The sequence below is a fragment of the Odocoileus virginianus genome, unplaced genomic scaffold (assembly GCF_023699985.2).
Source record: "Odocoileus virginianus isolate 20LAN1187 ecotype Illinois unplaced genomic scaffold, Ovbor_1.2 Unplaced_Scaffold_30, whole genome shotgun sequence".
Lineage (NCBI taxonomy): Eukaryota > Metazoa > Chordata > Mammalia > Artiodactyla > Cervidae > Odocoileus > Odocoileus virginianus.
In genome coordinates, this window is record NW_027224292.1 from 50,805 (window position 1) to 77,703 (window position 26,899).

The window sequence follows — 26,899 nt, forward strand, 5'->3', positions numbered from 1 at the left end:
ATCATGGCATCTGGTCCCATCACTTCATGGCAAATACATAGGGATACGGTGGAAACAGTGACAGACTTTATTTTATTGGGCTCCAAAATCATACCAGATGGTGACTGCAGCCATGAAATTAAAAGACACTTGCTCTTTGGAAGAAAAGTTATGACCAACCTAGACAGCATATTAAAAAACAGAAACATTACTTTGCCAACAAAGTCCATCTAGTCAAGTCTAAGCTTTTTTTTTTTTTTTTTTCTGTAGTCACTTATGGGTGTGAGAGTTGAACTATAAAGAAAGCTGAGCACCGAAGAAGTGATGCTTTTGAACTGTGGTGTTGGAGAAGACTATTGAGGGTCCCTTGAACTGCAAGGAGATCCAACCAGTCCATCTAAAGGAGATCAGTCCTGAATGCTCATTGGAAGGTCTCATGCTGAAGCTGAAACTCCAATACTATGGCCACCTGATGCGAGGAACTGACTCATTTGAAAAGACCCTGATGCTGGGAAAGATTGAACATGGGAGGAGAAGGGGACGACAGAGTATGAGATGATTGGATGGTATCACCAGCTCAATGGACATGAGTTTGAGTGAACTCAGGGAGTTGGTGATGGACAGGTAGGCCTGGTGTGCTGTGGTCCATGGGGTTGCAAAGTGTTGGAGACAGACAGAACAGAACTGAACTGAGAAAACCCTTAGCAGAGAAAGAAACACAGGCATTGAAAGCAAAATAATTAAATTAATTTCTCACATTAACAAATACACAAGATTCTGAACATGATACTTATTTTCCTTCCTTTGGATGCTTTCTTTCTTTCTTTTTTTTTAACTTGTTAATACAATTTTTGAGTCACATCCTGAGAAGTGCTCAATCTGGGACTAATCATGTCCCACTACTGATGTAAAATCTTTCTGAGTATTCAACCAACACCATTGTCTCTGTGAACTATGAAGTTTTCCAGCTGGTAAGAATAAACACTATTCCTGGCCCAGTGTTAGCTCCAAGCCCTCTTCTTTGTAATGAAACTGGTTAAATCTTCCTCCAGCCTCAGGGATTTTCCTCAAATGCGAGCACAGATCAGTACTCTGATGAAATTTGAGTGAATGAATAATCTCTCTCTCTCCCACAACACTCTCTAGACTCCAGAACTGTAGTTGTATCCTCTGCAGTATTTTGCCCTCAGAATTTTAGCTGCCTTGGTGTCCTCAGACCCTGAACTTAATCTCTTCAACTCAGAAAGTATTTGGGGATTTTTTTGTTTGTTTGTTTGCTGCATTGCTTTCTTTTTTTTTTTTTTTTTCATTTATTTTTATTACTTGGAGGCTAATTACTTTACATCATTACAGTAGATTTCGTCATACGTTGAAATGAATTAGCCATGGATTTACATGTATTCCCCATCCCAGTCCCCCCTCCCACCTCCCTCTCCACCCGATTCCTCTGGGTCTTCCCAGTGCACCAGGCCCAAGCACTTGTCTCATGCACCCAACCTGGGCTGGTGATCTGTTTCACCCTAGATAATATACATGTTTCCATGCTGTTCTCTTGAAACATCCCACCCTCGCCTTCTCCCAGAGTCCACAAGTCTGTTCTATACATCTGAGTCTCATTTTCTGTTTTGCATATAGGATTATCGTTACCATCTTTCTAAATTCCATATATATATGTTAGTATACTGTAATGGTCTTTATCTTTCTGGCTTACTTCGCTCTGTATATTGGGCTCCAGTTTCATCAATCTCATTAGAACTGATTCAAATGAATTCTTTTTAATGGCTGAGTAATATTCCATGGTGTATATGTACCACAGCTTCCTCATCCATTCGTCTGCTGATGGGCATCTGGGTTGATTCCATGTCCTGGCTATTATAAACAGTGCTGCGATGAACATTGGGGTGCACGTGTCTCTTTCAGATCTGGTTTCCTTGGTGTGTATGCCCAGAAGTGGGATTGCCGGGTCATATGGCAGTTCTATTTCCAGCTTTTTAAGAAAGCTCCACACTGTTTTCCATAGTGGCTGTACTAATTTGCATTCCCACCAACAGTGTAAGAGGGTTCCCTTTTCTCCACACCCTCGCCAGCATTTATTGCTTGTAGACTTTTGGATAGCAGCCATCCTGACTGGCGTATAATAGTACCTCATTGTGGTTTTGATTTGCATTTCTCTGTAATGAGTGATGTTGAGCATCTTTTCATGTGTTTGTTAGCCATCTGTACGTCTTCCTTGGAGAAATGTCTGTTGAGTTCTTTGGCCCATTTTTTGATTGGGTCATCTATTTTTCTGGAGTTGAGATGGAGGAGTTGCTTGTATATTTTTGAGATTAATCCTTTGTCTGTTGCTTCGTTTGCTATTATTTTCTCCCAAACTGAGGGCTGTCTTTTCACCTTGCTTATAGTTTCCTTTGTTGTGCAAAAGCTTTTAAATTTCATTAGGTCCCATTTGTTTAATTTTGCTTTTATTTCTAAAATTCTGGGATGTGGGTCATAGAGGATCCTGCTGTGATTTTTGTCAGAGAGTGTTTTGCCTATGTTCTCCTCTGGGAGTTTTATAGTTTCTGGTCTTACATTTAGATCTTTAATCCATTTTGAGTTTATTTTTGTGTATGGTGTTAGAAAGTGTTCTAGTTTCATTCTTTTACAGGTGGTTGACCAGTTTTCCCAGCACCAATTGTTAAAGATTTTGTCTTTTTTTCCATTGTATATCGTTTCCTCCTTTGTTGAAGATAAGGTGATCATAGGTTAGTGGATTTATCTCTGGGCTTTCTATTCCGTTCCATTGATCTATATTTCTGTCTTTGTGCCAGTACCATACTGTCTTGATGACTGTGGCTTTGTAGTATAGTCTGAAGTCAGGCAGATTGATTCCTCCAGTTCCATCCTTCTTTCTCAGGATTCCTTTGGCTATTCGAGGTTTCTTGTATTTCCATACAAATTGTGAAATTATTTGTTCTAGTTCTGTGAAAAATACCGTTGGTAGTTTGATAGGGATTGCATTGAATCTATAGATTGCTTTGGGTAGTATAGCCATTTTGACAATATTGATTCTTCCAATCCATGAACACGCTATATTTCTCCATCTGTTTGTGTCCTCTTTGATTTCTTTCATCAGTGTTTTATAGTTTTCTATGTATAGGTCTTTTGTTTCTTTAGGTAGATACACTCCTAAGTATTTTATTCTTTTTGTTGCAATGGTGAATGGTGTTGTTTCCTTAATTTCTCTTTCTGTTTTTCATTGTTAGTGTATAGGAATGCGAGAGATTTCTGTGTGTTAACTTTATATCCTGCAGCTTGACTGTATTCATTGATTAGCTCTAGTAATTTTCTGGTAGAGTCTTTAGGGTTTTCTATGTAGAGGATCATGTCATCTGCAAACAGAGAGAGTTTCACTTCTTCTTTTATTATCTGGATTCCTTTTACTTCTTTTTCTGCCCTGATTGCTGTGGCCAAAACTTCCAAAACTATGTTGAATAGTAGTGGTGAGAGTGGGCACCCTTGTCTTGTTCCTGATTTCACGGGAAATGCTTTCAATTTTTCACCATTGAGGGTGATGCTTGCTGTGGGTTTGTCATATATACCTTTTATTATGTTGAGGTATGTTCCTTCTATTCCTGCTTTCTGGAGAGTTTTAATCATAAATGGATGTTGAATTTTGTCAAAGGCTTTTTCTGCATCTATTGAGATAATCATATGGTTTTTATCTTTCAATTTGTTAATGTGGTGTATTACATTGATTGACTTGCGAATATTAAAGAATCCTTGCATTCCTGGGATAAAGCCCACTTGGTCATGATGTATGATTTTTTTAATATGTTGTTGGATTCTGTTTGCTAGGATTTTGTTAAGGATTTTTGCATCTATGTTCATCAGTGATATTGGCCTGTAGTTTTCTTTTTTTGTGGCATCTTTTTCTGGTTTTGGTATTAGGGTGATGGTGGCCTCATAGAATGAGTTTGGAAGTTTACCTTCTACAATTTTCTGGAAGAGTTTGAGTAGGATAGGTGTTAGTTCTTCTCTAAATTTTTGGTAGAATTCAGCTGTGAAGCCATCTGGTCCTGGGCTTTTGTTTGTTGGAAGATTTCTGATTATTTCGATTTCCTTGCTTGTGATCATTTTGTTAAGATCTTCTATTTCTTCCTGGTTCAGTTTTGGAAAGTTATACTTCTCTAAGAACTTGTCCATTTCTTCCAAGTTGTCCATTTTATTGGCATAGAGCTGCTGGTAGTAGTCTCTTATGATCCTTTGTATTTCAGTGTTGTCTGTTGTGATCTCTCCATTTTCATTTCTAATTTTGTTAATTTGGTTCTTCTCTCTTTGTTTCTTAATGAGTCTTGCTAATGGTTTGTCAATTTTGTTTATTTTTTCAAAAAACCAGCTTTTAGCTTTGTTAATTTTTGCTATGATCTCTTTAGTTTCTTTTGCATTTATTTCTGCCCTAATTTTTAAGATTTCTTTCCTTCTACTAACCCTGGGGTTCTTCATTTCTTCCTCCTCTAGTTGCTTTAGGTGTAGAGTTAGGTTATTTATTTGACTTTTTTCTTGTTTCTTGAGGTAGGCCTGTAATGCTATAAATCTTCCCCTTAGCACTGCTTTTACAGTGTCCCATAGGTTTTGGGTTGTTGTGTTTTCATTTTCATTTGTTTCTATGCATATTTTGATTTCCTTTTTGATTTCTTCCATGATTTGTTGGTTATTCAGAAGCGTGTTGTTTAGCCTTCATATGTTTGAATTTTTAATAATTTTTTTCCTGTAATTGAGATCTAATCTTACTGCACTGTGGTCAGAAAAGATGACTGGAATGATTTCAATCTTTTTGAATTTACCAAGACTAGATTTATGGCCCAGGATGTGATCTATTCTGGAGAAGGTGCACTTGAGAAAAAGGTGAAGTTGATTGCTTTGGGGTGAAATGTCCTATAGATGTCAACTAGGTCTAGCTGGTCCATTGTGTCCGTTAAAGTTTGTGTTTCCTTGTTCATTTTCTGTTTAGTTGATCTACCCATAGTTGTGAGTGGGGTATTAAAGTCTCCTACTATTATTCTGTTACTATTAATTTCCTCTTTCATACTCGTTAGCATTTGCCTTATCTATTGAGGTGCTCCTAAGTTGGGTGCATATATATTTATAATTGTTATATCTTCTTGGATTGATCCTTTGATCATTATGTAGTGTCCATCTTTGTCTCTTTTCACAGACTTAATTTAAAGTCTATTTTATCTGATATGAGTATTGCGACTCCTGCTTTCTTTTGGTCTCCGTTTGCGTGGAATATTTTTTTCCAGCCCTTCACTTTTAGTCTGTGTGTGTCCCTTGCTTTGAGGTGGGTCTCTTGTAGACAGCATATATAGGGGTCTTGCTTTTGTATCCATTCAGCCAGCCTTTGTCTTTTGGTTGGGGCATTCAACCCATTTACATTTAAGGTAATTATTGATAGGGATGGTCCTGTTGCCATTTATTTTGTTGTTTGGGGTTCACGTTTATACCACCTTTCTGTGTTTCCTGTCTAGAGAAGATCCTTTAGTATTTGTTGAGGAGCTGGTTTGGTGGTGCTGAATTCTCTCAGCTTTTGCTTATCTGTAAAGCTTTTGAGTTCTCCTTCATATCTGAATGAGATCCTTGCTGGGTAGAGTAATCTAGGTTGTAGGTTGTTGTCTTTCATTACTTTAAGTATGTCCTGCCATTCCCTTCTGGCCTGAAGGGTTTCTATTGATAGATCAGCTGTTATTCTTATGGGATTCCCTTTGGTGTTATTTGTTGTTTCTCCCTTGCTGCTTTTAATATTTGTTCTTTGTGTTTGATCTTTGTTCATTTGATTAATATGTGTCTTGGGGTGTTTCACCTTGGGTTTATCCTGTTTGGGACTCTCTGGGTTTCTTGGACTTGATTGGCTATTTCCTTCCCCATTTTCGGGAAGTTTTCAGCTATTATCTCCTCGAGTATCTTCTCATGGCCTTTCTTTTTGTCTTCTTCTTCTGGGACTCCTATGATTCGAATGTTGGGGCGTTTCACATTGTCCCAGAGGTCCCTGAGGTTGTCCTCATTTCTTTTGATTCTTTTTTCTTTTTTCCTCTCTGCTTCATTTATTTCCACCATTTTATCTTCTAACTCACTTATCCTATCTTCTGTCTCTGTTATTCTACTCATGGTTCCCTCCAGAGTGTTTTTGATCTCATTTATTTCATTATTAATTTTTAATTGACTTTTTTTTTTTATTTCTTCTAGGTCCTTGTTAAACCTTTCTTGCATCTTCTCAATCTTTGTCTCCAGGCTATTTATTTGTAACTCCGTTTTGTTTTCAAGATTTTGGATCATTTTTATTATCATTATTCTAAATTCTTTTTCAGGTAGATTCCCTATTTCCTCCTCTTTTGTTTGACTTGGTGGGCTTTTTTCATGTTCCTTTAGCTGTTGGGTATTTCTCTGCCTTTTCATCTTGTTTAGATTGCTGTGTCTGGAGTGGGCTTTCTGTATTCTTGTGATCTGAGGTTCCTTTTCATTGTGGAGGTTTCACCCAGTGGGTGTGGTTGGACGATTGGTTTGTCAAGGTTTCCTGGTTAGGGAAGCTTGTGTCAGCGTTCTGGTGCATGGAATTGGATTTCTTCTCTCTGGAGTGCAATGGAGTGTCCAGTAATGAGTTTTGCGATGGGTCTATGTGTTAGATGTGACTTTGGAGAGCCTGTTTGTTGACACTCAGGTCTATGTTCCTGCGTTGCTAAAGAATTTGCGTGGTATGTCTTGTACTGGAGCTTATTGGCTCTCGGGTGGTGGTTGGTTTTGGTGTAGGTATGGAAGCTTTTGGATGGTCTCTTATTCCTTAATGTTCCATGTAGTCAGGAGTTTTATGGTTTTCTCAGGATTTGGGCTTAAGTCTCCTGCCTCTGGATTTCAATTTTATTCTTCCAATAGTCTCAAGACTTCTACAACTATACAGCACTGATAATAAAACTTCTAGGTTAATGGTGAAAAGATTCTCCACCGTGAGAGACAACCAGAGAGGTTCACAGAGTTACATGAAGAATAGGAGAAGGAGGAAGGAGATAGAGGTGAGCAGGAGGAGAAAAAGGGGACTCAAGAGGAGAGAGACAGATCTACACAGTTATCTGTTCCCAAAGTGTTCTCTGTAGCCCAGACACCCACAAAGATTCAGAGAGTTGGATTGGGAAGAGAAGGGGAATGGAGGAAATAGAGGTGTTCTGAGGTAGAAAACAGAGAGTCAAAAGTGGGAGAGTATCACCACACTCCTGAATAGAAATGGGAACTGCATATTGGATTCTTAAATGACCAAATTTTATATCACATACTACTGAAAAACAAAGATTGAAAATCTAGTGTACAGGTTAGACTCTTTGAAATACAATATGTAAAAACAAAAACACAGAAAAAAATTTAGAACTGGTATATGAAGTTTGGTTTAAAAATAGGGTTTCTCTCTCTCTCTCTCTCTTTTTTTTTTTTTTTTTGGCAAGGTTATAGTGAAATGAAAATGAAAATTAAGGAATAATAGAGGAGTATTAGAGGACTTTAAAAGGAAATAGGAGAGAAAAACAAGAAAAAGAAAAAAAAAGAAAAAAAAAATTTTTCCCCTAATTAAAAAAAATCATAAAAATATATGAAAATGAAAGTTGAGGAGTAATGGGGGAGTAATAGGGAATTTTAAAAGAAAATAAAAGAGAAAAAATAAAAAAATTTAAAAAAAGGAAAGAAAAGAAAATTTTTTTTTTTTAAATTAAAAAAAAAATATACATATATATCTAGGAATTTCTCTGGAGTTGTTGCGGTCAGCTTAGGTTCAGTTCAATTTCAGATAGCTCCTCTTTCCAGCTTACACTTCTCGATATCTATAGGCTCCTTCTGGTGTAGTCGGTGTTACCTTCAGGGATTTTAATCTGTTGCACCGGTCCTTTCTGAAGTGGTTCCCTTTGTTTATTTGACTTCTGTTTGCCGTCTCTTTGCCGTCTCTTTGGTGTCTAATTTCAGCCCTGACACAGGCGGGCGGAAGTGATCTCTTATTTAGGTACTCTAGTTCAGTTCAGTCCCGCTACGGGGAGGGCGGGGCGCTGCAGACAGATACCGCTCTGTGTGGATAGCACTCACCGTGTTCCGGTCACACTGGGTTTGCCCCGCTCACGGGTGTCTGTGCTTTCGCCGTCTACACTGCTCAGGCTCCCGGCTGCTCTATATGGAGCGGGCCCTGCGTTGAGTGCAGTTCCAGTTTTCGGGTACTCCACAAAAGCGCAGATTCGGTTGCTCCTGCGTTTTGTGCCTTCCCCGGCCTGAGCGGTTCAGGCAGCCAGAGGCTTGGGTGTACTCTCCCGGGTGCAGGCGCCTTTTCCCTCCACGTCGAGTGGCCCAGGCAGCCAGAGGCTTGGGCGCAATCTGGGGATTTCTTCTTATGTATCCTTATCTGTACCAAAACATGAAATATTTTAAAAGTAATAAACAGGGAAACACTTGGAACTCAACTAATTTTCCATCTCTCAGTGATCACTGCCACTTAATTCTTACATGTAGTACCTCAAAAATAATTGTTTTCTATTTTTTCTGACCTGTTTGCTTGTTTCTTAAAAAGTGTACATGTATATTTACAGTAGTTTTAATCATAAGTTAAAATAGCTGCAAACAGGCAAAATATATCTTAATCAAGAAAAGTTTAAGAACTGTGACACATTCACAAAGTGGAATGTTAATTAACAATGAAATGAATAAACTACTGATAAATACAAGGATACATGTAAAACTCAAATGCATAACACTATGAGAAAAATCCATATTTAAGTGTACAGAAGAGGCATAATCCTTATACAGAAAATGCAGATAACTGAATCAAAATTTTTAGATCTAATAAGTAAATCCAACAAATTTTCATGGTACAAAATCAATCCTGCAAAAATGAATTGCATTTACATATTTAACCATGAAATATATAAAAAGAAAATTAAGAAACTAATTCCATTTAAAATAACATCAGTAAGAATAACATATATAGGAATAAATGTGTTTCCCTCATTAGTGTGTCAGGAACTATTTCACTGGAATTCAGCTTCCTTTTAAAAGTTTCAGCGATGAATTTCCAATCCAGGTCTTTCAAACTCAGTCTTACTTTCTTTCAAATGAAGCATTGCTGTCTGTGGTATGTTTGGGTCTGCAGACGAGGCTAATATCTGCAGTCTTAATGATTTGCTTTGTTGCTCAGTCATATCTGACTCTTTGAGACCCCATGGACTGTCCATGGAATTCTCCAGACCAGAATACTGGAGTGGATAGCCTTTCCCTTCTCCAGGGGATCTTCCCAACTCAGGAATCAAACCCAGGTCTCCTACATTGCAGGCAGATTCTTTACCAGCTGAGCCACAAGGGAAGCCCAAGAATACTGGGGATGTTAGTCTATCCCTTCTCCAGGGGACCTTCATGATCCAGAAATTGAACAGAGGCCTTCTGCATTTCAGGCAGATTCTTTAACAGCCAAGCTATAAGGAAAGCCCATGGCCTTCAAGAAGATAGTGTTAAATCTGTTGCAGCCTCTTCTCACATGTAGCAATATATTTCAGCATTGCATTTTTTTTCTTTTTTTTTTTCTCCCACTTTGTCATAGTGAGTTATGTCAAGTAACTTTAACGAAAGTCCATTGTTATTATGGTAGCAGATTTGTTTGTTTCTCAGAAAAGCAAAAATCTTCTTCTATTTCTTTCCATTAGTGAAAGTGAGTACTATTGTTGGTCTTCAGTGACCCAAAGGACTGTAGCCTGCCAGGCTCCTCTGTTCCTGGGATTCACCAGGGAAGAATACTGGACGGGGTTGCCTTGCCCTCCTCCAGGGGATCTTCTCAACCCAGGGATCTAACTGATCCACCTGGGAAGCCCCTTAAGCTGTGAAAATGATCAAGCTTACAATTGATAATGCTAATTAAGCATTTCAAGAGTCTTGACTTAAATAATATGTGATTAATTTTGTCTTGTGACTGTTAGAGATTAGGTGAGCATAATCCAGGGATAAGAATGGGGAAACTCTTGAATAAATATTGCTTCTACTCTAAGACTAAAGGGAGGATCTGAAGAGGAAAGATAAGGCCAACTGGGGCTATAAGAAGGGCTTGCTGGAGGTGTGAGAAGTTTAATGAAGTGTATATTATAAACTGTCAACAGAAAACTTAGAATGTTTCAGAGCCGAAGATGTAAATATAAGGCCATCTGGCATTCTCCTCTGGAGACTTGCTGGCTTGTGAGTAAGTTTAAGGTATATTAAGATGTCCCTTCATACTCATCATCAAGAATGTCTCTTGAAGACTAATAGCCACCGAATTATTTCCAATTTAAAAATAAATAAATAAAACATATAAGCATGCAAGTATGTTTCTTTAAAATTAATGAGACAAATGTGTGGATCTTTACATAAGGATACATTATTTTAATCTTTACTTTGGTGAAATCTTTAGGCATTAAGTGAGGAAAGTGAGTTTTCTATTGTTGAAGGCCAACTATAAGGCTTTTCTCTCCCTCCCCATTCTTGTTTTCCTGATGAAACCAATCAAATATGGTGAAACTATCTATCTATGTACAGTCTAGTGAAAAGGTTTGAATTAGAGTTTGAAGCTTTCATACCAACATGCTAGAATAGAAAAGTGAATATTTAAGTGAATATATATATATATAAAGATATATATATATATATCTTTTTAATAACCAGTAACTGAAGAAGACTCTCCCTCTGTGGTAACACTGAAGTACTTGCTATATTGAATCTGAAGTCATGGCTGAGCTTTTAAAATTTGAATTAATTAGCAGAAATGATTTTAATTTATATTTAAACATAAATTGACAGCTAATTTAAGGTTTACCTTCATAATAAGACTATTTTTGAGTAAAATTAATAAATTAAATTAATATTCATAAAATTAATATGCATGAAGACTAGAACCATTTTCACAAGAGATGCAGGTTTGATCACTAGGTCAGGAATATCCCCTGGAGAAGGGAATGTCAACACATTCCAATATTCTTGCCTGGGAAATTCCATGGACATAGGAGGCTGTTGGGCTATAGTCCATGGGTTCACAAAGAGTTGGGCATGACTGAACAACTAACACAACTTTAAGGCATACATTTTCATAGGTTATTTATATAATTTAAGCAACAAGTGTAATTAAGGAGGATTTTACTGCATTTAATAGAAAAATATATGACTCAGTGAAGGTAAGCCACACATCAAGTCTTTTAAACTTTGTTTCCTTCCTCTCTTCTCACCTGACAACAGTAGTCCTTGTTGTCATGACATGAAAATATAAAAACACAGATATGATCATTTGGCACATTGTGGATACTGCCACTGAGACATTTTTCCCTTTTGGTGGGGCAAGGACACGGTCCTCTCTCAGCTCTCCCTTCACCTTCATTCCTCAGGCGACTTGCACTTTCTTGATTCCACTTTTGTTAGAGAGAAGCCACCTGATGGTTTCATCTTTGAAGATATATTACCCTTCATGGGCATCATGAAAAGTGGAATATAATGGGCTCAAGAAATGAAATTCAAATGGTTGAATTTCAAGGAAAGTGGCACTTGGGTGAAAGATGTTTGGATAAAAAAAAAAAGCTCAATTATTGAGGAAATTGATACTGAGTTTGGGCATGAGGGTAGCACCTCGAGGAGCTAAACAGGGTTATTTCTATAGGGCTTTTGCCATTGTTATCCCACAATGTTCACATTTATTACTGGAAAAATGGTATCATGGTCAATTCGGTTTAGGAAAATTAGACATTAAATTCATTCAAAAATATTCAGTGTCTACAGTGGGAAAAAAAAGCTGTAAGATTTGGGTATATGGCGTTGAATAATACAAATAGGTTCATATTTGTGTGGAACTAATTCCAGTGGTGAATAAGTAAATAATAAGCAAGTAAGGAAATGAAAAATAAAATTTTGTTAGTAATGGGTAATATGAAGAATGTTTTATGAGAGGGTGATGTAGCAGAGAAAAAATTGCATATAGATTTTTGCAGTTGTTTGAAGCACAGCTAAAACTTCAGTTTACTCAGAGTTTAAATAACCATATTATCCTCCTTCCATTTTCAAAAATAAGCAAGTTATTTAAAAATATGCATTTGAAACGAGGGCAATATCTTTCCCAAGGAAGTAAAAATAGTTTCTTAGGCGATTAACATTTTTTACTGTTTTTATATATAATGCACAGACTTACATAAATCACATAACAAGATAGCAAATTTGTGGCATTCCTATTTCAGAAGAGAAAGTGATTAAGGAAATGAAACATTCAACAAAATACCTTTTTTTCGGGAGGGAGTAATAGTGAAAAAAAATTGTGTAAAGCTGCCCTGTGCTGCATGCTGTGCTTAGTCGCTCAGCCGTGTCCAACTCTTTGCAACCCCATGGACTGCAGCCCGCCAGGATCCTCTGTCCATGGGGATTCTCCAGGCAGGAATACTGGAGTGGGTTGCCATGCCCTCCTCCAGGAGATCTTCCCAACCCAGGGATAGAACCCATGGGTCTCCTGTATTGCAGGCAGATTCTTTACCATCTGAGCCAGCTGGGAAGTCCAAGTTGACGTAACTTATGTCTATATTGTTAGATGAGGGCATGGAGTAACTTTAGAATGTTAGGAAAGTTAATCCATGCAGAGGTTGGCCCATCACCTGACCTTCAGTAAAACTGAGATACTCTTGCTTCTCTGGAGATTTCTGAGAGTGTGGTCAACTATGTTTATTTGACCAGTTATAGTCTGTGAGGTGTGTTGCAAATGTAGGATACTGATTTATTATTATTATTAAATAGTAGAAAAAGAATAATGGCCCTAGCCCCCAAATATTTTTAAATTTTAAACATGCTATTTGAGAATACCAATTTTTAAGGAGTGTGAAAGAATTTAGCCTTTCTTTTTTCTTACTGAGGAACATTTGCAAATGCTTTATAATGGCAGTTAGATGTGATACTATTAGTGACAGTCTTGAAAGATACAGAAAACTCCAGATCAGGTGATGGAAAAATTCAGCCCTGGGGCTAGCTGAGGTGATCAAGAATAAGTCCTACTGACTTTTCTTCATCTCTATTATCAGGCAGATGAATCATTGTGTGGTTTTTCTTCTACTGAAGAAGAGAACTTAGTTCAACAAGTAGCTCAATAGTTATCACCCACCATGATCTGGTTGTGAGTTTGTGGAGCATCGGTTTGGCCTAGCTCCAGTGAGGCTCCACTCCTGGGAAATGTGGATCATTGCAGGGGTGAATGGGAATTCATTGGTTTGGTGATTAGTGCCCTCAGTCAGTGGAGACACAGCCTCAAAGGGGTGCAGTTGAATTGATGCAAGTCTACACTTTTTGAAATCCTGTGCCATTTGAAAATAACACTTTGTTCTCTTTAACCTGAGTCTATTACCCAAAGGAAAATGTCTTAGTAATGATGTTTTTTTTTTCTAAGATACGTATTGAAAACTGTTTACAAATTAAACTCAAATATTGCTAAATGGCAGGCAGTTCCATGAATGATTTTGCAAACTGTTTATATCTGGCTGCCTTTTTAAGGAAACTTTCATATTTAAATTCTGCTCCTATCCACAGAGGTTGTTTCCTATATAAATCCTTGGACATTTAGATATGTTTTAAATGTGTTTTTCAAAATCATTAGAAACGCTGGTCCCTATCAAAATTACCTCCCATTGACTGACTGGATGATTTGCAAACAGTGTGATCCTGACTTACTTCATTCCATACTTGAATGTTCTAAGTTGCAACTGTAATGCATCCTGATTTCTAGATCTTTGTAGAGAAAACTTCATGTAAGTATATCCTGGATGAAGCCAGACTTTTGATTACTCTGACATGATCTTAGAAAATTATTCACACAATCTCTGCCTTCTAGTTACAGAGATCATCAGGTAATTAGAGAGATGACATGAAACTTCATTTTGAAGATGGTTTTAACAACTTTTTTGAGTATTAAATATGGTCTTATTAATTTGAATTACTGTTTTGAGGTTACTGAAATTACTGAATCATATACATACACAATTTTATTTAAGATTTCAGTTGCTAACCTGTTTTGTCTGTATATAAAAAAAAAATTAGCCTCAGTTTGAAAAGTCTTGAGTTATCAAAAAATTTTATAACTTACTTTAAACTCTTTGGGCAAATTACCAGCACTTATGTGTCTACCTGTTGGTCTCTATCCACTTCATGAGATTAGCAAATAAATTATGTGTTTACATGTCAGCAGTTTGTCTTAGAAAAGGGAGGAATGAGAGTAGCTGGTACATATAGGATAGTTTTAGATTGTGTTTCCTTTCTTTCAAGCAACATTCTGTGTGTTTATGTATTATATAAGCAATATATGCCTGTGGTCGGGCATGAGTCTTCTAAGAAACACAGGACACTGTTGCTCCTTAAAAATAATGACCCAGAGGCTCTCCCTAAATGCCTTGCTATCACTTCCTATTATCCAAGATTTTATTGAATAAATAATTAAGCTCCCTGAGAAATTCAGACACAAGAAACACATATCAACTTAGAGTTGGCTTCTTGTGTTCATATCCAGACTTTGTTAATTACTGACTCTATGTGAAGTCTCTCAGTCATGTCCGACTCTTTGTGACCCCATGGACTGTAGTCTACCAGGCTCCTCTGTCCATGGGGTTTTCCAGGCAAGAGTACTGGAGTGGGTTGCCATTTCCTTCTCCAAAGCAAACTAATCATTTGGCTTTATCTCAGTCATACAATGTGTCTCCCTAGAGTTAGATGTGAGGACTAAGTGAGAAAACATACATTAAGTAATAACAAGATATCTGATATATATAACATACTAAATAATTTATTATTAATTTGATTAGGGTATGGTACAGATGGTGGCTCGGTGGTAAAGAATCTGCCTGTAATGCAGAAGTTGCAGGAGACACAGCTTCTATCGCTGCATCTACCCCTTGAGGAGAGCATGGCAACCCACTCCAGTATTCTTGTCTGGAGAATCTCATGGACAGGGAGCCTGGCAGGCTACAGTTCATGGGGTCACAAAGGGTTGGACATGACTGAAGTGACTTAGCACACATAGATCATATATCTCTATATAGATATTATATCACTTTAATTTGGGCTTCCTTGGTGGCTCAAGGATAGAGTCTGCTTGACAATGCAGGAGACATGGTTTGGATCCCTGGGTTGGGAAGATCCCTTGCAGGAGGTAATGGCAACCCACTACAGTATTCTTGCCTGGTAAACTCTATGGATAAAGGAGCCTGGTGGGCTACAGTCCTTGGGATTGCAAAAGAGTTGACCATAACTGAATGAGTGAGTTCACAGACATGCAGCACAGCTTTAACTCTGGAGACTAACATTTGTTGTTTATATCACCAATGAGATTCTAAGAATGAATGATTAAGCAAATTCAAATTAAAGTGAGATGATTTTCTGCATCATGATTTTTAATATATTCAAGGTTCCTAATATTTAGTGATGGCAAAGCTGTGGGGAAAATTAGTGTTTAATACACTATTTTGGGGAATAAAAGATACTTCAGGATTTTGAGAACAATGCTACCAAATCTGTCCAGTGTAAACTTATGTGTATTTTTTCTTTTGATGATGACATAGTTTTCTCCAACAGAAATAAGCGAAGATGTCTGGAAGTGATATTCATTATGCATCTGTGTGTAAGGCAAAATATTAAAATTAAAGTAAATTTCAAGCAAAAATGAACTAAAGGAATTATATTTTAACAATGAAATGGAATAATATGCAACAAAATCAAGGAAAATTCATCAATACTGACAGATAATGCTCACACAAGCTGTAATTAGAATCGCAAGTGAATTGTTATATTTGGTATATGTTCATATGGAGTAAAACACATCAATGTTGATATATATATACCAAATACAAATGCATATCTTAGGAACATTTACCAAACTGTTAATAGAGGATCAAATGAGTGAGTACTTATGTTTGGGAGAGGGTTTTTGACTTTAACCTTTCTATCTATCTATCTATTTAAGCTATTCCTCATGGGGCATGTCTTGCTTTTACAATTTATGAAAATAAATTATTTAATTATAAATATTCTACTTTTGGCTAGAAGAGTGTTCCAGGAAACAAGTTGCTTTTGAAGGTTTCTTTTAAAGTCAGTTCAGAAACTTACATCCTACTAAGTGTTCATGAGTAATTAAGCTGATACCCTTTTAGTCAATTTAGTATTTAATAGACCCAGGTGATGTTAGTTGTAAAGAATCAGCCTGCCAGTGAAAGAGACCTAAGAGATGCAGCTTTGATTCCTGGGTTGGGAACATCTTCTGGAGAAGGGAAAGGCTACCCAATCCAGTATCCTGGCCTATGTAATTCCATGGACTGTATAGTATATTTTCATTTATTATAAATAAACTGATTTGGAAAATTTGGTATTTCTTAAAAATCTATCTTTTTAAAAATTGGATGTACTGGTTAAATGTTTATTAAGAAAGACCTCCAATTTTTTGCTGCCTCATTTATTACATTTATTTCATAAGCATTAATATTTCTTTAAAAAATTTAGCTAAGTAAGGAGATAAATGAATTACTTCTGATATGCAAAGTAACAGATACATGTAGCAAATATCCAGAATAACAGGTGAAAGAGATTTGAGAGATGATGTGAGGCAGAAAGATGAGTGTAATGGATTAGTTTAACAAATGACATGAACATGGGAATGGGAGGCCAGGAGCTTATAGGAATGGAAGATAATCATAATGAATATTTGGATAGTGCTCTCCAAACATTCACATGTCTCTTACTTCCTTTGATTTTCATAACAGTTTTGTAAGACAGGGTGTAAAATTTGTGGAGGGGCTGTGGTCAGTGAGCTGAAGTATCAATTTAATCACATAGGCATCAAGAGGCTTTGAGCAAGTTATGTACACTGTCTAACTCCAGCTGAGCTATTTCAAATCCTAAAAGACGAGGCTGTGAAAGTGCTGCACTTAATATGCCAGGAAATTGGTGTCTGGAGCCGCCGGGACGTGCCCAGGCTGTGACAAGGTCACGGGATGAGAGAGGAACCTGCAAGGCAGCTCTTCCCCTCGGGGTTGTCCCGGGGGCCCGGTATGTCCCTTTCCTCTTTCTGTCTTACTGTTGTTGGGCTTTCTATTAATTTTTGGAAATGTAATATATAGTGATAAGGCCTCCCTGGAAAAGTCCAAGCCTATTTAGAAATGCTCATGATTGCTCTGGCTCAGGACATGACCATAAACATCAAGTCAAAAAGGAAAAGGCCACAGGCATAGTTTGGCTGCTTGCTTAAAAGATTATAATGTTCTAGAATAGAAAAGAGTAGAGGCATTTAGATTTAGAAGTAGATATACTGCTTCAGTTTAATTGCTCTTTGGTTGACAGTGTTTTCATTATTGCTATTTCCTTGCTGCTATTTGTCCATTGTTTCCCTTTCTTTAAACAACATGGAAGATTATGGGTATTTTTGTAGAGTTAGGAAATTGGGTACATAGGATTTCAATAGAAGATTTATATTAACCAGCTTCACTGCCATTACCTCACTATTAATAGAGGTGTTTTGCTGCTTCATAGTTAATCACTGTAGACTTTGTAATTTTAGGTAAAGAAAAATATCAGGGTTTTCACATGGTACTATTCTCAGAAATGTCAAACATGTTTGTGTAGCCCTTCCCATGTATTGTTTTATTGTCTAAAGAATTCATACTATACCTGAAATTTGTGGAACATTGTTTTTGTTAGAGTGAAAATGTTAGGCCATTGAGGCAAGAAGACTAATGTAAGGGACATTTAAGGAAAAAAAAAAAAAACCCGTAATCAGAAATGTTCCAGATGAATACATAGGGGAAAAACATGGGGAAGAAAAATATTGACAAAAGCACGAAACCAATATCTGATGTAATATGTGGTGACTTAAGGGGGAGGTAATGTTCATTCTATAAAAACTGAGCTGTCCTAAAAATAAAAAAAAGCTTTTCCTTTCATGCAACTTTCTGTGTGTCTGTCTTCTTCTTCACCAATACCACTCATCCCTTGGGTATTCTTGGACCCACTGGGGATGGACTCCAGCAAATTGGGAAATCTCAGCAGTGGCCACAGGACTGGAAAAGGACAGTTTTCATTCCAATCCCTAAGAAAGGCAATCCCAAAGAATGCTCAAACTACTCCACAATTGCACTCATCTCACATGCTAGTAAAGTAATGCTCAAAATTCTCCAAGCCAGGCTTCAATGATATGTGAACCATGAACGTTCAGATGTTCAAGCATGTTTTAGAAAAGGCAGAGGAACCAGAGGTCAAATTGCCAACATCCTCTGGATCATCAAAAAAGCAAGAGAGTTCCAGAAAACCATCTACATATGCTTTTGACTGAGCCAAAGGCTTTGACTGTGTGGATCACAACAAACTGTGGAAAATTCTGAAAGAGATGGGAATATCAGACCACCTGACCTGCCTCCTGAGAAATCTGTATGCAGGTCAAGAAGAAACAGAACTGGACATGGAACAACAGACTGGTTCCAAATAGGGAAAATAGTATGTCAAGGAAATATACTGTCACCCTGCTAATTTAACTTATATTCAAAGTATGTCATGAGAAATGCTGGACTGGATGAAGCACAAGCTGGAATCAAGATTGCTGGGAGAAATATCAATAACCTCAAATATGCAGATGATGCCACTGTTCTGGCAGAAAGTGAAGAACTAAAAGCCTCTTGATGAAATTGAAAGAGGAGAATGAAAAGGTTCGCTTAAAATTCAACATTAAGAAAGCTAAGATCATGGCATCTGGTCCCATCACATCATGGCAAATAGATGAGGGAACAGTGGAAACTGACAGACTTCATTCTGGGGGGCTCCAAAATCACTGAAAAGGGTAATTGCAACCATGAAATTAAAAGATGCCTGCTCCTTGGAAGAAAAGTTATGACCAACCTAGACAGCTTATTAAAAAGCAGAGATGTTACTTTGCCAACAAATGTCCATCTAGTCAAAGCTATGGTTTTTCCAATAGTCATGTATGAATGTGAGAGTTAGATTATGAAGAAAGCTGAGCACTGAAGAGCTGATGCTCTTGAACTGTGGTGTTGGAGAAGACTCTTGAGAATCACTTGAACAACAAGGAGATCCAACCACTTCATCCTAAAGGAATTCAATCCTGAATATTCATTGGAATGACTGCTGTTGAAGCTGAAACTCCAATACTTTGGCCACGTGATGGGAAGAACTGACTCATTTGAAAAGACCCTGATACTGGGAAAGACTGGGGGTGGGAGGAGATGGGGTAACAGAGGATAAGATGGTTGGATGGCATCACCAACTCAATGACCATGAGTTTGGGTAAACTCTGGGAGTTGGTTATGGACAGGGAGGCCTGGAATGCTGTAGTCCATGGGGTCACAAAGAGTCAGACATGACTGAGCAGTTGAACTGAACTGAAACCTTATTCACTGCATTAGAAAATCAGGATAATGCTAGGTCCTATTTCATATGTTTTTGTGGGAACTAAAAAAGAAAACCATAAAGATTTTAGCACAGTACTCTCAAATAATTCCTTATCACTTAATGACTTGAACTGTTGTTGCATTGTTTTATTTTTATAGGATTTATAGGTTGTGTAGTCAGTAAGTGACCTGAGTGCAATGGAGAATTATGTTGTTCATTCTTGACCCCATGGATTTTCCCACTGTACAAAACACAGTCAACCATGTTCTGACAGTTAGACATCGGCTTTATGGCAGTGAGAGGGAATTGTAGAAAAAAGATGAGGCTGACTACTTTGGTTGGGGGTCTTGAATTTCAAAATAGGAAGCTGAGATGTGAACTAGTAGTCAATATATATTAAAATAGAGGGACATTGTTATCTTAGTATAATGTATTTTGTTTTAAAATATTTGAAGCCATGAGATAGTTCAGAGGAAATATTACTTGGAAGTGTAAACATTTAATGTAGATAAGAATTGAGCTGCTGTTTTGAAAGGAACAGAGTCTCTATGCTGGCTTTTTTGAACCGCAGCTCTCTAATAATGTGTCACAGCTACCTCATTCTCTAGATGAGAAAACTAAGGCCCAGAATAGTGAGCAATGAAACAACATAACCAACAGTGAGAGGGAAAACCTGGAAAAAAAACCAGTTTTCCTGATTTCTAAGAACATGTCCTTTCTACTTCATTTGTGCTATTTAAAATTATTGAAGTTCTTAGACTGGTGCTGAGAGTGATTGAAGCTAATCTACATTGTATATTTGCAAAGAGTGTCCTGAAAGTTATATAATTTTGTTTAGTAAGAGGGATAATCCTAAGAATGGGTCTTAGGTGTTCACAGGAGTTTCAGAGACTGTGTAGTTTGCATCCGCATTTATAGCAATCATCTCTAACAGAGGTCCACCAAGACAACCTCTGCTTAAGTATCCCTCTCAAAGAGACCTTGGCTAATGAAGCACTTGTCTTACCATCTCATCATCTAACTGTGGTAAGAATTGCATTTAGTCAATGGTGGCCACTATTCACTTCTGTAGTGGTATGAGGCAAAGACTAATAATTTGTGTTTTAAAATTAGATGACATGGATTTGTAATTTCTGCTCTTTTTAACTGAGATGTTGAACGTGTCTAAACCTCCATTCTCTCGTCCTCAAGATGAGATCTGTGACAGTACTCTGTCCCAAATCATATGAAAATAAATGTAATAATGCAAATAGCAGATAAAACAACTTGCTACCATATAGTGAGTGCAAAATAGATTAGTTGCTTTGTTAATATTTTTATTATACTTTAGAGTCTTTGGCTTTATCTGTGTGCACCCCTTCACAAGAAAAAAAAAAATTGAAGAAAGGTTTTATGTTGACTCAGGCTCGTCTGCTGGGATGAGGCAGGCCAAGTTGAATTTGGGTCTTCCTGGAGCAAAGAAAGAGATTCAAGTTTTTGTTTTCTTTAATTAGCATTTTTGGAAAATAATTAGAATCTCAGGAGGTTAGTTAAAGGTTATAAATTATGGTTTCAGGATTATATTTATAATAAAAATATATTCTTCATTGTACTCTCATAATTGAATTAATCATTGAATTTTATTGTAGAATCATTGAATAAGATAACACAGGAAGCATAAATTTGCCCCTTTATACTGTTATGATATATAAATTATTGGATTTTCAGTATATCTTTCATATTGAGTACTCAACTTTATACTAGAAAGAGCAATATAGGTTGTTGTTGGTATTGATTTTGATGCAGGAAAACCTGGACTTGAACTTGTCTTCAGTGTTTATTATCTTTGGGAACTTACTGTCATTTTTTCACCCATTTTTGCTCAGTATCTAATCTCTAAAATGAAGAAAATGCCTCATGGGATAGTCTTGTGCCTGATACACAAGAGAGATTTATTGAATATTCACAGTATGCAATAATAATCCAATCTGATAGGAAGAAATACAGATGAAAAGAGTATAGTTCTTAATAAGTGGAGAGGCCTTGGGATATGACCTACCTGCTTTGCAGGCTCTTAAACTAGAACATTCTAGTGATCAATGAGAATATGAAACAAATGAGATGAAATAAAATGTTCTGAGGTTACTAGGTATGCCCAGTGATACATTAAGTTCAGCTTCCTAGCTTGAAGGTCCTAAAAGGCAGCAGCTGAGAGGACTTGTGTGTAGGTAGCTCGTTTTGGAAAGTAAAATGAAGGCAGTGAATGGGGCAGAGTGAAACAGAGGAGCAAATCTGCATCTTAGATTGTGCCAGTCTGGTTACCATTTATGTACTGGCTCCTATTGACTGGTGATCTAGGATTTCCTAAAGATATGTTAGTTCTCCATACTGCCACATGATTGATGCCCCAGGGTGATGAAGCAGGGTCTTCCAAGTGTCTCAAGCAGCAAGTGTCAGAAAAGCAAGAGATACACTGGTGAGAGTTGTTGTATGAGGAATGACAAGGATCCAGGTGTTATCAGGATATGATTGTTTGCAGCAAATTGCTGTACTGATGGCTGAAGGAAAAGGTAAACCAAGAGGGTGTGTGAGAGAGTTCAAAAAATAAAAATCCCAAATTAGTAATTACTAATTTAGAATAATATTCTTTTGTAGATTTTCCAGCTCAGAGAGAGAAGCTTACATCAGCCCGCAGTAAATGGGGAATCCCAACAATGTGACGGAATTCATTCTTTTGGGCATTGCAAAGAACCCAGAGCTGCGGAAAATACTCTCTGCTGTGTTTCTAATCATGTACGTGTCCACCGTTTTGGGAAACCTCTTCATTGTGGTAACTGTGGTCACAAGTCAGAGTCTGAGATCACCCATGTACTTTTTCCTTACATCCTTCTCCCTCACGGATGTTACCTACTCTTCCGTCATTGCCCCCAAGATGATCGTGGACTCCCTCTCAGAGAGCACTGCCATCTCCCTCAAAGCCTGCATGGCCCAGCTTTTCATTGACCACTTCTTTGGAGGAGTGGGCATCATCCTTCTCATCGTGATGGCCTATGACCGCTATGCGGCTATCTGTAAGCCCCTTCACTACATGACCATTATGAGGCCTCGCATGTGCTGCCTACTACTGGGAGGGTCATGGCTGGGGGCATTTACCCATGCAACTGTACAGCTTCTCTTCATGTATCAAATTCCCTTCTGTGGACCTAATATAATTGATCATTTTATGTGTGATTTGTTTCCATTGCTGAAACTGGCCTGCATGGACACCCACATCCTGGGTCTCTTAGTCATCCTCAACAGCGGGGTGATGTGTGTGGCCATCTTCTTCATCCTCATCACTTCCTATGTGGTCATCCTCTGCTCTCTAAAGTCCCGCAGCTCCAAAGGGCAGCGTAAAGCCCTCTCCACCTGTGGCTCCCACCTCATTGTGGTCATCATGTTCTTTGTGCCTTGCATTTTCTTGTATGTGAGGCCTGTGGTCACTTACCCCATAGACAAGGCAATGGCTGTGTCCTTCACCATCGTTGCACCCATGTTAAATCCCCTGATCTACACCTTGAGGAATATGGAGGTGAAAAACGCCATGAGGAAACTGTGGATGCAACAAAGGGCCTTGTGTGGTCATTAGCTTACAGGCTAAGAGCAATTCTACCTTGCAAGGACAGTGTGCTTTTAACCTCCCATTCATTCCGATCTATTGAAGATACAGTAGTCACTGGCATCATTTAATCATGCAAATCAGGCTATGATCCTATAATCCTGTTACTCCCCACCTCTCCATTGCATTTTGTGCTCCATTCCTTTTCTCACAAGGCTCTGCCCACTTTCTCTTTCTATCTCTACATTTTTCTCCTGCCTTTTGAATACTTCAAGCCTTTTCTAGTTTATCGCTTTTGCTTTCCTTACTCTGCCCACTCCTGAAATTCTCTTTCCCAGAGTCCTTCTTCTCTGGCTCTATTTTTGCTTTTTTCTTCTTTCAGGTGAATTGTCATCTCCTTAGACATTTTCTCTGATGACTTTCTTCTAGGTAGCTCTTTAACTCTTCATCTGATTATAGCCTTAGTATCAATGTCAGAAACTAAACTTCAGCAATTATTTCTTGGCTTTTATTTTCTGTTTTCCCACCAACAAATTTGTAATCTATGTAAGGTCAGAGATTGTGTTTATTATTTCATGCTGTGCTTAATAAATATTGTTGAATGAATATAAGTCAAAAAGTAAGTTGCTTTTTCTTAATACAAATTAATGCAAAAAATCGAGGGGGTATAATATATATATATACATATGAAATATAAGAGTTAGAATTATCTGAATTCATGTTTCCAAGTGTCTTTTCTGGAAATATTTGGAAGCAAATGCAACTTCAGATTAGTACTTTACTTAGTAGTTTACTATTTAATAAGGGCTACAGCACTGCCAAAATTCTCTGCTGCTGTTATTTCTCTTTAAAGAGGTAGAATAAGAATCACTCACACTGGGAATCAACATACTTCAGAATCTAGTGTCTGTAGCTATGCCCTTTATGATAAAAAAGTAACTCTATAAAGACCTAAATTTTACTTTAACTGTGGGAAAAATTTTCTTGCTATTACATCATAGAGCTGGATTTGAAAATCCAAATGACATTTCTTTTCCTCCAAATTTTGCTTTTCCTGTCACTAGACAGATACTGATCCCTTTTAAACTGCCTCCCTAACCTAGCATATGGGAAATCTAATATCTTAGACTAAATTAGCATTCTGTTATAGTTTTCTTAATTTTTAAAAATACTTAGCATATATTATAGAAATAATTACAATATCAGTCATAGTACTTCAAGCAAGGACAATATTTAAGCCAGTATTTACTTTTATACACAAAAATGTGTGTATACATTAAATATTTCATGTTAATTATTATCAGTTATTTTTGAAAACTATGAGGTTCATTTATTCACTGAAGAATATTTGCTTACTTTGTATGAAGTGTCAGATACTCTTTAAGATCAGGGTACACAGTCATGAATAAGGTGATGCTGCTCTTTTACCTTGGGGTTGACATTCTAGTGCAGGAGACAATACATAGAAATGAAAATAAATTCATAAAATGTTAACTGATTGTCAGAAACTGTAGTGGAATGATGCCTATGTGACCAGACAACTTTAGTTAGGTGGACAAGGAAGCTTTTCTGAAAGGTTACTTCTAAACTGAGACCTAAATGATGAGACAGAATGATCCTTAAACACATCAGTGAGAAGAGCATTTCAAAGGACTCCTGAAAAGCTTGTGAAAAATTTGTAAGTTAGAAGCCAGCCTAAATAGAAGAAGGTCAAGATAATCAGAAATGATTATCTTATCATTTCTGGCCAAGAAAAATAACTGCATGTTGCCTATCCTGCGGTTACTCCTGACAATTTCAAAGTTTGGTCTCTTTGATTTTCTAGCAATCAATCATCTTTTCACCTTCTGATCCTTAGGTGAACTGTCCCTAGCTTAGCCCTTGCCTACCCTTTCCCACCACACTGGCCATTCTCTGCCTTGAATTTCCAAGCACATACTCAGGTCCCCTGTAATCCAGTATCTGCTCTGATGGGCTACTTCTCTGCTTCTCTGCCTGACCTCAATGATCACCATCTCACAGTGAATCACCACTCCTACAGCCAAGTATAAAACTCAGCAAACTGAAGAAGGTTGAGAGCCTGCACCTTATGACAAGCTGGCCTAAAATCTGTTTACCCTGGACTCCTTTATTTCTGCTATCATTGATTGAGAGTGTGGGTGGGGATTAATTCCATACTTAAAAAAAACTGTATATAATAAATATTATAAGAAGCACAGACCTGTGCAAGAATATGGCTGCAAAGGCAGAAGAAGAAGAAGAAGAAGAAGAAGAAGAAGAAGAAGAAGAAGAAGAAGAAGAAGAAGAAGAAGAGAAGAAGAAGAAGAAGAAAGAAGAAGAAGAAGAAGAAGAAGAAGAAGAATAAAGAAGAAGAAGAAGAAGAAGAAGAAGAAGAAGAAGAAAAGAAGAGAAGAAGAAGAAGAAGAAGAAGAAAGAAGAAGAAGAAGAAGAAGAAGAAGAAGAAGAAGAAGAAGAAGAAGAAGAAGAAGAAGAAGAAGAAGAAGAAGAAGAAGAAGAAGAAGAAGAGAAGAAGAAGAAGAAGAAGAAGAAGAAGAAGAAGAAGAAGAAGAAGAAGAAGAAGAAGAAGAAGAAGAAGAAGAAGAAGAAGAAGAAGAAGAAGAAGAAGAAGAAGAAGAAGAAGAAGAAGAAAGAAGAAGAAGAAGAAATGCAAAAATGCATAATGGTTCTCTGAGGAGGCCTTACAGTGAGCTGTGAAAAGAAGAGAAGTGAAAAGAAAAGGAGAAAAGGAAAGATAGACCCATTTGGATGCAGAGTTCCAAAGAATAGCAAGGAGAGATAAGAAAGCCTTCTTCAGTGATCAATGCAAAGAAATATAGGAAAATAATAGAATGGGAAACAATAGAGATCTATTCAAGAAAATTAGAGATACCACAGGAACATTTCATGCAAAGATGGGCTCAATAAAGGACAGAAATGGTATGGACCTAAGAGAAGCAGAAGATATTAAGAAGAGGTGGCAAGAATACACAGAGGAACTGTACAAGAAAAGATCTACATGACCCTGATAATCACGATGGTGTGATCATTACTCACCTAGAGCCAGACATCCTGAAATGTGAGGTCAAGTGGGCCTTAGGAAGCATCACTAAGAACAAAGCAAGTGGAGGTGATGGATTTCCAGTTGACTTATTTCAAATCCTAACAGAGAATGCTGTGAAAGTGCTGCAATCAAAATGTAAGCAAATTTGGAAAACTCAACAGTGGCCACAGGATTGGAAAAGGTCAGTTTTCACTGCAATCCCTAAGAAAGGCGGTCCCAAAGAATGCTCAAACTACTGCACAATCTCACTCATCTCACACGCTAGTGAAGTAATGCTCAAAATTCTCCAAGCCAGCCTTCAGCCATATGTGAACCGTGAACTTCCAGATGTTCAAGCTGGTTTTAGAAAAGGCAGAGGAACCAGAGATCAAATTGCCAACATCTTCTGTATCATCAAAAAAGCAAGAGAGTTCCATAAAACATCTATTTTTGCTTTACTGCCTATGCCAAAGCCTTTGACTGTGTGGATCACAATAAACTGTGGAAAATTCTGAAAGAGATGGGAATCCCAGACCACCTGACCTTTCTCTTGAGAAACCTGTATGCAGGTCAGGAAGCCACAGCTTGAATTGGACATGGAACAACAGACTGGTTCCAAATAGGAAAAGAAGTATGTCAAGGCTGTATATTGTCACCCTGCTTATTTAACTTATATGCAGAGTACATCATGAGAAACCCTGGGCTAGAGGAAGCACAAGCTGGAATCAAGATTGCTGGGATAAATATCAATAACCTCAGATATGCAGATGTCACCACCCTTATAGCAGAAAGTGAAGAAGAACTGAAGAACCTCTTGATGAAAGTGAAAGAGGAGAGTGAAAAAGTTGGCTTAAAGCTCAACATTCAAAAACTAAGATCATGGC

The 26,899-nt window shown here is 37.5% G+C and overlaps 1 protein-coding gene across 1 annotated transcript; it reads left to right on the top strand.

Moving 5' to 3' along the window:
* The first annotated feature begins 22,075 nt into the window (after positions 1–22,075).
* On the top strand, positions 22,076–23,005 carry LOC110150357 (olfactory receptor 4C6-like). Its single transcript, XM_020913278.2, has one exon. The coding sequence runs from the start codon at positions 22,076–22,078 to the stop codon at positions 23,003–23,005; it is 930 nt and encodes a 309-aa protein (XP_020768937.2).
* The last annotated feature ends 3,894 nt before the right edge of the window (positions 23,006–26,899 follow it).